We start from the raw sequence: 14,603 nt of genomic DNA, 5'->3' as shown, positions 1-14,603 counted from the left end.
GATGATAAGAAATGATTGTGATCAAATGAAATTGGTTTGAAAATGCATGATAAAATCTCAAGATAACAATGTATTCAAATTGAAAGGAAAATAAAGTGTAAAAGAGAAGAAAATTAATAAGATGTGAGATTCTCGGAGTTAGGATTTTCTAGAGAGCAATTTCCATGGTGAATAGGTGTTAAGATCTAATTTTCATCAAGTTAGATTGAAAACCTAAATTTTCATCTAAACCGATTTTTGATTTAGCTTTAGGTCTAGATCTAATTTCTCTTCAAATTAGGTAATCTAATCCAAAAGATCAATTCGAATCATATATTCGATTCATCTTAAATTATCTTCCGATGATTCACACAATACAACTATTCAATCTCATCAAATCTAACATTAAGAATTTGATGAATCTACCTAGCTTGCATTATAGTAATCATCCAAGACAATTTGAAGAGAAAAATCCCCAAATTTCAATTAATCAATCAATTGGATCAAATTACCTTTGCAATTCAAGCTCAATTCTCTAATTCACCATAGATCTGGTCTCTAGATCCTCCATTCTCTAAGAAAAACGAGATTTAGCCACTCATGCTTGGAGATTTGATCTCACAAGACATGTTTGGCTACCGAGAAAGTAAGAGAAATTGAAGGAAAGTGAAGAATTATATAGAGAGAAGAAGTATGAAAAGTTCTACAATTAGAAAATGTATCAAAAGTCCCTAAATGAGTAAAATCCTGTTTCTATTTATAGGCCAAGGTTAAAAGGACACTTGGCAACATTTTAGAGGTCTTCCGGATGCTTCTTCATCAAGGAATCTGGAGAAAATGCATTTTCGCACGAGCCCTTAGCAATCTCGCATGATGGTGCAAAGTGGAGAGTCCATCAGCTTCATTTTCGTTCTTCTGGAGCGTATCGCATGATTGTGCGAAAATTTCGCATGGTCATGCGAAATTACTTTTCACATTTCCCTTATGTGCTGCAGCCAATACCCATGTTGTTTCATTTCGCATGGTCATGCGAAATCGAGAAATATGCTTTTCCGACTCCTCTTTGCAATTTCTCTCATTTCTTCATGTTTAATCCATCTCCACCACCTTCAATTAAGCTCCAAATCCCAATCCAAACTGATTGCATTGCTTCTTTCATTATGCATTTGGATCATCATCAACTTTATTTGTTTTCTTTAATTTGATTAATCTCTTTTGTCACCAATTTATTAAAATTATACCTTGAAATGACTCCAAAACTTTATAAAACTTGTTAGTAACTCTTGCAAAGGCAACAACATGCTAATTGAGTGTTTTAAGCATAATTACTACTCAAAAGACATGAAACTCATGAGAATTATTATCTAAAATATGCTCTTTTTGAGTAGTAATCAATAAATTAGTTAAAAACTCGGGTTTTAATGAAGTCGACGTTTTAAAGAATAAACCGAGTTTTCTAAGATGCATGAAAACGTATGAAAATCCTAAGTGTATTCATGCATTCATCTTACATTAGTTTCCTATGATCTCAAGTCTTCCAAGCGTCTCGATGTTATATCCATTTGGTCATTTAATGAATTTTCGAGTTTATACTTGAGATTTTTAAACATTAAACCAATTAGTTACTTAACCATGGTTTGTTATCATCAAAACCCGATTAGGAGAACCCTTGGGCTAACAGCTATGTTTGCTAGTACGAGAATGCATTATGGAATGTTATGATCCTATTTCAAAGGAAACCTTAATTGGTATGTTATAAGAACATTATGCCTAACTCAAGAACCTCACTTTACCTACTTTCTCTAAGCTCCATGAAGTTGCTTGATGCACTAACTCCTTTAATCACATTCCTCCAAAGACTTAATCCATGGTCTCGTGATTGCAAGCACTCCCTACTTGCCTCCACTAAGGAGTAAAGTATAAGCTTCTAAGAGAAAAAGGGAGTACTAATTGTCATCCCAATTTATTTAGACTAATATAGAAGTGAATGATTATAGACTTTTCACTTTCCTTATTACGGTTAAGAAGCCAATAATCACTGAAAATGAAGTATCCACTAAAATGAAAGTATCCTAAATTTTATAATCATCATTGATTTGTCAATCACCTTGGTAAGGATTGCTAGATCTTGTGTAAAATTTTCAAAAGAAAATTCATTATATTGAGCTTGATAACTCCATGTCAATGCAAACCGTTGTGCAAATCATGCTAAGGGAAATAACATGTATGCCATAACTTTATCCCTTATGACTAAGTCAACATTAATACCCATCAAGGGGCTATCCATATTGGAATGCTACGATATTGATGTCTCTCAACTCCAAAATGACCCAAGTTTGAAACATTCTTTAGGTAATTAGGTTTCATTCCACATGCGGTTTGAAGCAATCATGAAAATAATGTAAATTACATATTAACAAAATGAATAGTATCTTGTTGAAAAAAGGTTTATTAAGCACATTTTCTTTAGAGGTATTTGATCACCTTCACTTTTAGTGAAGTTGTTATCAACACCTCATTTCTCAATCACAATCGACCCCTCTATATCTTGACCATGATCAATAACATGGTATTTTTTTAGAGATATGCGATCACCTTCACCTTTAGTGATGTTGATATCAACACCTTATTTCCCAATCACAATCGATCCCTCCATATCCTGACCATGATCAATAGCATGGAAGTGAAAAGGAGCCCTAGTTAGCTTTGGTGTCTCCTTGAATATGCTCATTCCCTCGACTTTTTTGGCTACTAACAATACTATTAATCAAATGTAGATCAACATGTTGAGATAATCCACTTATGTCAATGGTGGATTCCGCACTTTAGGACACATCAAGATTGACTTGAGAGTTGGGTCCATCAAATGGCCCACTCTAATCCATGTGATTGATGCACCAACTTCATCACTTACGATAATTTTGTTAACTAAAGTTTTAATTTAGTGAAAAATAAGATAGAAGTAAACGAGTCTACATTATGTTGTTGGGATGCATTCATCATCAGATAGTAATTAAACAGTTTTAAGATAAAAAAAACTGAATTAAATTCATTTAATTATAAGCCTACATTAAATTCAGTTGTTCATATTTAGAAGCAATTGTTCCAACCCAAATCCAAACACTTATCACCACCAACACCGTGACACGCTGTTTCAAATATATCATAAACTGAACGTGACAAGGTGTGAAATGTTTGGTATTATAATTCCTATATTTGTTTCTTTACTATTAATTTCATCCCCATAAGTTATTATTTTACTTTTTAACTAATAATAGAAAATAGAATGTTGAGTAGTATGAGATGACATGGATAGAAGTAAGATGTGGATGCCAGCACAAACTACTAAAAATGGAACGGAAAAGAAAATATTAACTTGATTGAAAAAATAAATGTAGTTATATATTTAATTAATCACATAGTGTGAAATATTTGATAGAAATAGAAGATAAAATACTGAAAAAAAAAGAGGAAATTAAGTATTGATTCAGTTATGATATAGATAAATAATTGCAAAAATATTAATTTTACTATTTATTTCAATAAATCTATGATTTTTTTTTTTAAAGAAACTATAAAAAAAAGCACAAAACAATTTCGAGAGAGAATTCCAAAACCCATCTTTTCTTATCTAATTTCATGCTTAAGTGTATCATATCTGATAGGAAAAAGAAAAATAGCATGGATCCGGAGCTGGGCCTGAACCAAATTTAAAGGGGAGATGGTGGGCTGATGGGCTTGAGAGAAGGGGTTGAGAATGGGAGAAGGGAGTGGCAAAATAGTAATAAATAGGAAGGTTTGGAGCATTTTGTTGGTAGGGGTTGATGGGGACTTGAAATGGGTGACGTTTCAGATTGGAGAGCAAGTGAGTAAAGGCACTTTGACGGGCTTGCTAAAATCCAAACCCCAGTCGTAACTCATAATTAGATGTCTGAAGATATAAAAGTCTTGAGTAATTAGTGGTGTGACGTGACTTTGTGGCTTTGTTGCCTCTGAATCAAGCAAGCATCTCCCTTTTTGAAAATTATATGGAAGATGAAACGAGTGATCCTGTTTCCACATAGATGAGAAATCCGTCCAGCTTGAGCCACTAGTTCCAACAAGGAAACAACCAAAAGTTTTAGTGACGCAAAAGCAGAGACATACAAACACAAAAATAAAACGCATTGCTGTAGGTGTAGAGAGAGAGAGAGAGAGCTTTTTAGTTTTTATTATGGGGCAGTGTCATGTCTGTTTTATTTTCTATTCTTTTTACGCTTAAAAATGAAGGCAAAGCAAAACCAAATCAGAGACAGACAGATTCGTTCTTTTCCGTCAATGTAGATGGGAATGAGTTTGAGCAACAGTAATTAATTTGTGAAATAAACATGGATGAGGCTTAAAATAGAATAACATGGGGTGGGGATGACGGATGAGAGAGTCCCCACACACCGACCCTCTTAAGTCTGCGAGATAAGAAGACCTGAGAGCCCTGAGAGACCCCCCACTACCTCGTCGCATACAGAGAGAGAGAGAGAGAGATCTCTAGAGATAGAGAGAGATAGAGAGGTGGAAATAATGGATAAAAGCTGTCATTCCTCTGGTGACTCTACCATCACTACTAATACCAGCAGTAGCACTAGTAGCAGCAGCAGAGATCACTACCTCAAACACCTCAATAAAATTTCTCACAAGATCTCTAAACCCATCATCAGAAGACCTACTATTGATCATCCCAATCACCATCAATATCACCACCCACCTCCACAGCCACAGCCTCAGCCTCAGCCTCAGTCTCAGCCTCAGCCACAGCAGCAGGGTCTGCAGCAGCAGCAGCAGCAACAGCATCAGCCGCCGGTTTACAACATCAATAAGAATGATTTCAGGGATGTTGTTCAGAAGCTCACCGGGTCTCCCGCTCACGAGCGCTTCTCTACACCCCCACCCATACAGCCACCTAAACCCCAAAGCTCTCGCCTTCAACGAATCCGTCCCCCCCCTCTGGCCCATGTTAGCAACCGCCCTCCTCTCGTTCAAGTTAGCAACCGCCCCCCTCACATGCTCAATAGCGCTGTTCCCCCACCACCCGCCTCCACCCTAAACCCTAACAACCCAATCAACAATTCCGTCGGCACCTTCGCCGTCCCTGGATGCACTTTCGGCAACAACGGACGACAGGTCTCGCCTCTATCGCCTCTACCCCCATTCCCAGCTGTCCATGCGGCTGCAGAATCGCCGATCTCCGCCTACATGAGGTTATTTCAAACCGCCGATTCCGATCCAAAACGCTTACCAGGATTTTCACCTTTAGCTCCATTGGTGTCGCCGCGTTGGACCAATCCCGCACCACCGCCGCATCAAACGGGAATACCGCCTCCGCCTACCTCGACAATGACATCGAATTCGTCACAGTTCGGGATGCCCTCATCACCACTGCCTTTTGGGTGCTTGCCATCACCAAGGTCACCGTACCCTCTACTTTCCCCAAGTTTACTGTTTTCGCCCTCGGCAGGTCAATTGGGGTTTCCGCAGTTCCCTCTCTCGCCAAGGTTGCCTGTGCCAAGCCCTAGATGGAGAGATATTTGAGCAGGTAAAAGCCTTATACACCAAACGTCTTCGTTTCAGGGCTTACTCTTATTTGGGGATTTTCATACTTATCTGTATATTTGAGTGGCTGTTGGAGTTAAAAGAGATCTAACACCAGTTAATTAGAGTTTGTTCTGTAAATGGATGTCAAAAGAATTGACCAAAAAAAAAAAACAATTAGTATTTTCTTGAACATTGGGGGGGAAAGATAGTGAAATGTTTAATGTTTTGAATTTTAGGGAATGATGTTGTTATTATTTATCAATTACTTGTGCAAATGCCTGTGCTCCAGATTGCCAATTATGCCTATGCTATTCTCTTATTTCATACAAAAATCATTATCCTAGATATGCTAAATTAAGGAAGTTAGTGTATATATTGGTCAAATGAGGCTATTTCTATATACGAATTGTAGTTGTGCAAACCCCAGGACATGTCATTATTCATGATTTGGGCTCTTCAAGTATATGAATCGCTACCGTAGTTGATTACTGTTTTATTTTATTTTATTTTTATGACAGAGATGTGCCTTAGTTGTAAAAGCAAAGGGATGCCAAGTTAATATTAGCATTTTTCTTGTTTGAGCATTGACTACCTTCATTTAAGGTCTGTCATTCCCACGAAGGGTGTCATGTTTGTACTTGCTTGAGCATGGAGCTAACAAAATAGGCTGACCTTGATTCACTATTTGAACAATTAGGGGAAAATTGATATTATTAATCAATTTGATGTTTTGGAAAAGGGTTTACTAACCTGAGCACAGGGTAAGGGTATTGGAAAGTTCTCTGAAGGGAATTTTGATTACCTCACTGAAATGGCTTGATTAACAAGAAGCTTTAGCAAAGGAGTGTTCATGGGATATGGGTGATGGTTTGCCATAGTTGCAGAAATCATGGGTACTAAATGAAGCTGCTTTAAAGTCAAGATTTGGTTGTTTTTTGATTGGGAATTTTGTAGGACTCACATGTCTATATAGCAGGAATCATTGAGGCATTGGGTTTTGAAAGTCCTTGCAAAAGGAAGATAGAATGAGTCTACTGTTTACGTCTTTGATTCTAGAAAGAAGAATTTGCATTTGGCATACCTTCATATCAGCATTAGCATTTATGGATAGTTTTGATTTTAGATATGTTTCATACAAAGATTTACTTGTATTGATTTTTTAGATTTTATTTAATTTTCATGGCCTGTTTGTGGGCATGTGTGTTTTCCAATCACTCAATACCGGCTCTAAAATTGGACCCTGTTTTGTGCTATAGTTTATAAGGCTAAGTAGTGCTTCATATAGATATATGTTTAAGGTCCTAGTTCTGAGGAACAGGGTTTTGTGACTGATGATTGGATCTCATAAATATGTGGCATTGAATAAGAGGAGGCTCAATCTAAGATTTGTTCATATAATTTTATCAGTATGGACTTCCAGGAGGGCTGTTAAAAGTTCTCTTTAAAGAATGAACACTAGGAAGTTGGGAGGAATTTCCAGTTGCTACAGGGGTGACAATGACAAACGGTTTTCGCTTCTATATGAATTGAAGTCTCCTACCTGATGGCTTATGCATCATTTAGATTCCCAAGGGAGGTCTGCGCAAACACACTTTGGATTGGGAGGGTCCCCATATGGGTCAAGGTTGCTCTTTATACCAATAATAATCTCATAACTGCATGTCCTAGCCTTCTGCATAATGTTATATCTCAGGAAGCCTGACCTGATCGTGGGAGGTTCCAGGTTCATTCAAGTCCCAACGAGGACAATAAATTTACCTATCAAAAATATATATAACATTTTTTCTCATGCTTTTTTAGTGTGACATTTCTCACTTTCACAACTTAACAGCAGGTTGTTGCTATTGTGTTTTTCTCCCCAAACTTTGCACCAGTGTTGGGCTTTTTTGCTACTTGTCTCTCCTGTTGGTACTTGACATGTTGATAAGTAAATTTTCATATTGGAACTCCTGGGGATTCCGAGCTTGTCTGTATCAACCATCTAAAGTAGGCTATATGTTGTTAAATGGAAGTTGTTAGTCCCTAGCCTCAATGTTGCAACACTAAGGGTCTCATGGGCACCTTGCACCCATGAGGGCCCTAGGAATGACAGAAGGTGGAGATGTAGGTTTTGAAGGCATCACAAAGGAGGCCACGCGCACACAGGCCATGCAAAACAGCAGGCCACACCTGATGCAAGGCGTCAACATAGGGTGCAATAATGCACTACAGTAGGTGGCATGGCCTGAGTCGGCCAAAATTCAAAGTTTGAATTTTGGAAAGCCAGTCATTTTCCCTTAAAAAGGATCTTTAAAAAGGGGTTTCCAAGTGGAATGAGATTTTTTCATGCATTTATTAATTAATAAATGCATTATGCCTTTTCAAGCATGGATGATGTCTCCTCTAGGAATCTCTAAAATGGCTTAAAATGCTCTTTAAGAGGGAGGGAGGGAGGGAGGGAAGGAAGGAAGGAAGGGGGGAGGAGGGGACTCAAGGGAGGCACCAAGGTTGGGCCTTGGCTGCAGCAAGGGGGCATCAAGGCATGGCTTAGGCATGGACATAGCACACGGAAAAGAATGCTAGCACCCACACATGGGCTCCATGACATGTGTGGCATGCAACGTGTGGCTGTAAGAGCACAGAGTGTAGTGCAACCTCTCCTTTCCCTAGTGCTAGCACAAGGGTGCAGTACCTGGTGCATCAAGGTGGCTCAATGGGCCATGGGCACAATGATGTTGCGGCACTAAGGAAGGTCTTAGACAGGGCATGATGATGCTGCAACCACAAAGCCAACTTAGATGCATGGCTGATGCGTTGCACAAGGGTGCAATGTCCTGTGCATGGGAATGACAAGCCATGGGTCCAATGCCATGACTCGTTGTTGCAAATAAGAGAGACTAGGACACAGCATGGGGTGTTGCTGCAGCAACTAGATTGTGGCAGACATGGTGGTGCTTGGCTGACATGTGCAAGACCCTCCCTTGCCTTGCAACAGGTTGGTCCATGACATGGACAACAACCCATTGTGCCATGGGCACCTTGACATGGCATAGGGTTAGGCACTAGTGTGTGGGGCAAAGCATACTAATACATTAGAGATGGGTTGGACATGGACATGGGCAAGGCAAGATGTTGATGCAGGCTGATTGGCGCACACAAGGTGTTTGATGTGGGCTTGACCCACATGCGTTGGGGCTAAAGACCGATGGGTTGACTTGCAACATGGGCTGGACATGATCTTGGGCTGATGTGATAAGGGAAGGGTCTGTTTGGCTGAGTTGTAGAGGTGGTTACATGACACCCAGAACAGGCACCTTGAGGCTGAGTGTTAGGTTTTGGTTTAGCATGAAAGAACATTAGATAGGCTTGTGGGCTATGCATGAAAAGTGAAGAGGTGTGCTCAACTATGTAGTTGTGGTAGTTGCACAACCACCACCCCCTAGAATTCAAAATTCAAACTGCATGGTTCCAAGTATAAAAGGCTGCTGCATTGTACAGTGACAGAAGAGAGGAGAAATCAAATTGTAATACGCTTTTGTGGGGGTTTGGGTTCTTTGACTTAGACAAAATAGTATTAGTGTTGGGCACTTGGAAAAAGTTTTGGAATCAGAAAATAGTTGAGAAATACAAGTTGGCAAGGTTCAGGTATCTTGTCGGTTGCCTGTTTACTTTTGCTTTTGTTGTGGCTTTTAGTAAGGTTGGCTAAGGTTGTGTGTCTTAGCACGCCATTCTAAAAAATAAATAAATAAATTGGTTGTTAATTTGCTGAGTGTGAGAAAAGCCAATTTACCTATCATAAAAAGTGTAATTAAGTATAGTGGCTCTCCATATCTAGTTTGAGGAGTGGGGTACTGAGCATGTTATCTGTCTGAGAATCTGTTCAATTGAGGATGAAGGGTGGAGTTGTATTTGCAGAAAGGATACCAGACTAACCATTGATGGCAGCATCATTCTTGCATTCACTTTTACGTTGAAAAGGTCTAGGCTTACCTCAAGCCTGCTTAAAATAACTACTAAGCCGACCTTTTTTTTTTCTTGGCTTAGTAAACTAGGTCACAGGATCTGCAAATGGCAGCATCGTTTTTGCATTGCTGATATTAAGAAAGCTGATATGGTTTGGGAGTTGAATGTAAAGACGTTTGTGGAACCCAACAAGGTCATGAATCAATGTGTGATACATAATTGGGGAGCCCATTTTGGCCGAGGCTGAACATTAGAACTTGAGTGGTTGGAAGGCAAGTGCTAGTGCACTAATCAGATTCCACGAGATGCCTGCCTACATTCAAGGTGGGGTATGACTTCTTTTTCATGTGGTCATAGCTTTTCGTTTCACAGGCTTAACTATACCTACCGTCAATGCAAATTTAACTCTTGAATTGTTTGTCATGGAATGAAAAAATAAATAAATAAAATGAAATAAATAAAAAAAAGGAAAAAAAAAAAAAAGGTTTTAGTTATCTTTTGCTAATCCTCATCCAGAATGGTTGTACTTGTAGTTGTTTCAGCAACATATTTAAAGATTTATCATTCTAAATATAATCTTCACACCCTGTGTCATGGTACGAGGTGGAAAAAAAAAATGAAGTAATAAGATGAATGTTTTTAAATTAAAAAGTCACAACCAAGAGAGAAGGATTAAAGGCCAAGGGAGGTGTTACACGAAACCTGATTTGGTCGGTACGGATTCTATAGAGCCCTTTTTAATGCCTTGTTTGTTTGTCTGATTTTATCCTTATAAATTTATTTTTTATGTGCAGACCACTCGGATCAAAATAAATATGATGTCCCTGCTTGAAATTTTATGCAATTTGATAATGACTAAACCACTCTCCTGGGTGGATGGGCTTTGCTCCAATTACGGGAGGAAATTTATTCAATGGCAGTTGCCTTTTTTATTTCCCACATATTTCTGAACATCTAGATAAGCATAAGATAAAAGGAAACTCGAACTGGTCAACAATTTTACTACTATTTTTTTGTTGGAACAGCAATATGAAAGCTTTAAAACATTGAAACATGCCGCCACAAGAAAAAGACACTGCAAGCGCGAGGCAACCATAACTTTTAAACTAAATGAGGTTATTGTACTAACAATAATAATTTTGATATTTAAAAAATGACTTTTCTAATTACGCTAAAACCACTAGCCACTGGGTTAACAGGACCGTCCTTTGAGAGTTTTATCCAATTCACTAGGTTAGTAGGACCCACCTTTTGAGAGTTTTATTTAAAAATATTATTTAAGCTCCAAATAGATGAATTAGAGGATGATGCATAAAATGAATTCCATTCAAATATTGTTAAGTGTAACCTTTAATATTTTTAAAAATAAAAATTAATTGTAAATCCTAATATTGAGTAGTTTGACACCCCAACCAACGTATGCTAAGCAAATTAGGTCGCACCAACCAAGCAAGTGGTGATATAAGCTCTATACCGCTATCCAACGACCTTTAAACGCTCCTCAAGGTATCCAATGGCTTCCTTTAAGTTTCAAAAACTCTAATACGTTCAAGTGCATGAATGAGGGGCACATTAGGTGAAAAGTACCGAAGGTAATATTAATATATACATATCACCATTCAAACTTGCCAAAAAATAAATAAATAAAGGAAAAATAGAAAAAATAAAGCAAAATAAAATTATTAACAAGCATACAACGATCTCATAAATGGTCATCATCTCCAACACTATAATTCCAGAAAACAAACCCTATAACGCACCCAAATTAGTGCATTATTTGTGGTTCAAACCAGTAGATCAATCAGATTTTAATCTCCTCTGCTCTGTTGGAACAACCAGGAATTATTTTCAAAGATTGGTTAATCCCATCCACAATAATTTGAAGTTCAGCGTCTCTCAACCCCAGTAAATAACAAAGAGGCTAAACAGCAATAATTCCTCATGAAAATGGGCAGCTCTACGGTTAAGAAGCTATAACTACTAGTCAGGGACCAGGGCGAAATCACATTTAAGTGAGACGTGACAACCGACCATGTAAATGTGAGTTAAACTAGTTAGGTGAGCACCAAGAAGCCAACTATCAGCTAAAAAGGTCATGTTATCCTCATGCATCACGATGGGAAGTAACTGACAGTCAGGTCGCAACTTGCAACCTAACAAGGTTGGTTACAGCCAAAATACCAAATGATAAAAAATTCAATCAATAATACACCCCCATATGTTATTATATTTCATCAGTTACAGCAAACTACAAATTTGGTCAGCAATACCAGTATCATTGAATAAAATTTTTACCCCTTTCGGATAATAATTTTAAAAACCTTAAAACATAGCACCTAGATCTAACAGTAAAACATGCACCACTCACAGAGACATGCATAAACATCCAAACTAAAAGGGGTCGCATCTACATGAGAGCAGCAAAGAGACTCCATAAAAATTAGGGAACAAATATTCATAGCCTAAGTAGATGATGGGGTTTGGCAAGCAAGAGCAGTGCATGTGTTGCATTATAATAGAGAAACCATTATTGTTAATCCCTATGTCCCCCGCAACTTGCCCTATTTCCAATGTGATTGCGAGCTATTAGTAAACCATCACAACTTAGACATGACGACAAAAAACAGCATATAAGTTGAAACATTAATAGCAATCTCGGATCTGTGGTTTATAAATAAAGGGAAAAGGGGAATATTGCAAAAAGCTTAGGAGAGGTGAAATAGAGGTTGGAAATGACCATTAACCAGGACAATGCTCACCATCTACAAGGACCAAGGACAACATTAAACCTAGAATATGATTGAACTTTTGATGCATCTGTTTGTCCCCAAGATTCACCAATTGAATTTTCAGCCTATTGAAAATAGAATTTTGATATGCCTAATGCAGATATAAACTTTAGCATCTCCATGAAAATATGACATTCGGAAAGATAGAATTGAAGTTGACAATCTAAAAAACCAGGTACCTCCAAGATTCAGCAATAAAAACAAGAATGCCTAGAAACTGAGAATGGCAAGGAAATTAGGAACAAGCACCTTCTCCTATAAAAAAACAAATAAAGGAGAAGTTCAGCACAAGTTGGAGGATGAGAACCCTCACTGCTGTTCATCATCACGCTTTGGTGCTTCTTTAATCTCATCTGCCCCATCATCCTAATCAAAACCAGAAATTTTAAAAATTATATATCAAACTAACATAGACAGCAGTGTGAAGATATGAGGGAAAATTGATGAAGAGCTAGTTTTAATACCTGCATATCTGAGGTCCACAGAGTGAGATTGTCACGAAGAAGTTGCATTATCAAAGTGCTATCCTTGTATGACTCCTCACCCAAGGTATCCAATTCAGCAATGGCTTCATCAAATGCCTGATGAGAACAGGCAAAAAGAACATGGGCAAAGATCCAAATCATATGAGAGCCATATCTAATACCAAACAGCCTATGTAGATTGAAAGCTTAAACAGCCAGCTTGTTTCAACAATAGATGGTACGCTTGCTGAGAAAATGTAGGAAAAAAAAATTTACTCGTGCTTAATACAAAATGTTTGGGGCTTAGTTGTGGTAGTTTTTCAAATTTTCAGAAACTGAGACAATGCAAAGCAGAAGATCTAAATTCTATGGTTTTTTTCCCTCGGATATTTCCATTCTCAACAATCATACAAAAAGATTAGAACAAGGAAAAAAAAGGAAAGAAGAAATTTTCAACTGAATTAAAGAATGGCCCATAATCAAAACCTAATCAAATTCTACTCCTTACAATATTTCTTCTTCAAAGGCATACATACCACCACAACAAGCAAAATAAAGAAGGCTGACATATTCAGATCCACTCACCTGTTTCGCAAGGTTACAAGCTCGATCGGGAGAATTCAGAATCTCGTAGTAAAACACAGAGAAGTTGAGAGCCAGTCCGAGCCGGATTGGATGAGTTGGAGCCAGTTCTGCGTTTGCAATATCCTGCCATCACAACCATTCAAATAAAATTAATAGAATACCTATAGTTCAAAGTACAGGACAGGATCAAAGATATAATCTCTTTCGTCTGGTGCAAAGTTCAGGACAGGATCAAAGTTATAATCTCCCTCGGCAGCAGTTACTTGAAGATATTAGATTATCCTCCTGAGATCCCAACAGGTCAAACATAAATTTTCTCTAATCCCAACCTTCACTATAAGGTTACAACATGAATATTTGCAAGAAAACAACAAAGAAGGAAATCAATGAAAAGTCTCAGAGATTTATGCGGCAAAAATAAAATAATGAGCAAGGGAAACAGAATTTTTTGCTTTTTCCCTTTTAAATGAAGGTCCACATAAGAGTTAATTGGATGCCCAAAACCAACGAATCAAAGTTCCGAACTCACAAGAGGTAAAACTAATTAAACAAATTAAAAGCCAAATTACAGAGAAATGAAAAAAATTTAAGGCAAGAGCATTCAGAAACAAACCTGAGCAGATTTATAGGCAGTGAGGGTACTCTCAGCCGCCTCCTTGCGCTCGGCTCCAGTTTTAAACTCGGCCAGATAGCGATGATAATCGCCCTTCATCTTCAGATAAAAGACCTTGGAGTCTCCGGAGGAAGCCGAGGGAATCAGCCGGGAATCAAGAAGCTTGAGAATACCATCGCAGATCGAGGAGAGCTCGGACTCGATCTTAGATCTGTAGTCGCGGATCATGGCAACGTGGTCCTCGTTGCCGCGGCTCTCCTCCTTCTGCTCGATGGATGAAATAATGCGCCAGGAGGCTCGACGAGCACCGATCACGTTCTTGTAGGCGACGGAGAGGAGGTTCCGTTCCTCGACAGTGAGTTCCTCGGAATCCACGGCGGCCGAGACCTTCTCCATGAACTCCACCATCTCTTCGTAGCGCTCGGCTTGCTCGGCTAGTTTCGCCATGTAGACGTTCTCTTCGCGTGCGGATGGAGCTGCCGCCATTGATTCTGATGAATTTTTTTCTGTTGGGGGAAGAGAGAGCCTGCGATTTCTAGATCTGTTGGTTTTGGTGTGGTTTGGTTTTGAGAGGGATAGAGCCAGGGGTGGTTTGTTTTAGCCTGTTTCTTTTTTGGGGGTGGTGGAGCTATGATCGCGTTGCCAGAGAGTGATTTGGGAGAA

The 14,603-nt window shown here is 38.6% G+C and overlaps 2 protein-coding genes across 2 annotated transcripts; one reads left to right on the top strand and one right to left on the bottom strand.

Annotated features, from left to right (window-relative positions):
• The first annotated feature begins 4,149 nt into the window (after window positions 1–4,149).
• LOC100257517 (VQ motif-containing protein 9) lies at window positions 4,150–5,822 on the top strand. The gene has a single exon (XM_002284030.5). The coding sequence runs from the start codon at window positions 4,537–4,539 to the stop codon at window positions 5,542–5,544; it is 1,008 nt and encodes a 335-aa protein (XP_002284066.1). The 5' UTR covers window positions 4,150–4,536; the 3' UTR covers window positions 5,545–5,822.
• A 6,599-nt stretch (window positions 5,823–12,421) lies between these two features.
• Window positions 12,422–14,603, bottom strand: LOC100257548 (14-3-3 protein). The gene is given in 4 exon segments (NM_001280923.1): window positions 12,422–12,644; window positions 12,743–12,859; window positions 13,328–13,450; window positions 13,941–14,603. Coding segments are annotated over 4 exon segments (783 nt in total). The 5' UTR covers window positions 14,427–14,603; the 3' UTR covers window positions 12,422–12,587.

The sequence above is a fragment of the Vitis vinifera genome, chromosome 18 (genome assembly GCF_030704535.1).
Source record: "Vitis vinifera cultivar Pinot Noir 40024 chromosome 18, ASM3070453v1".
In the NCBI taxonomy this organism is placed as follows: domain Eukaryota; kingdom Viridiplantae; phylum Streptophyta; class Magnoliopsida; order Vitales; family Vitaceae; genus Vitis; species Vitis vinifera.
The sequence above is the reverse complement of the archived record's forward strand: the minus strand, read 5'-3'. Positions and strand labels throughout refer to the sequence as shown.

Coding starts and splice junctions, on each gene's coding strand:
- LOC100257517 (XM_002284030.5), top strand. CDS start 4,537: ATGGATAAAAGCTGTCATTCCTCTGGTGACTCTACCATCACTACTAAT.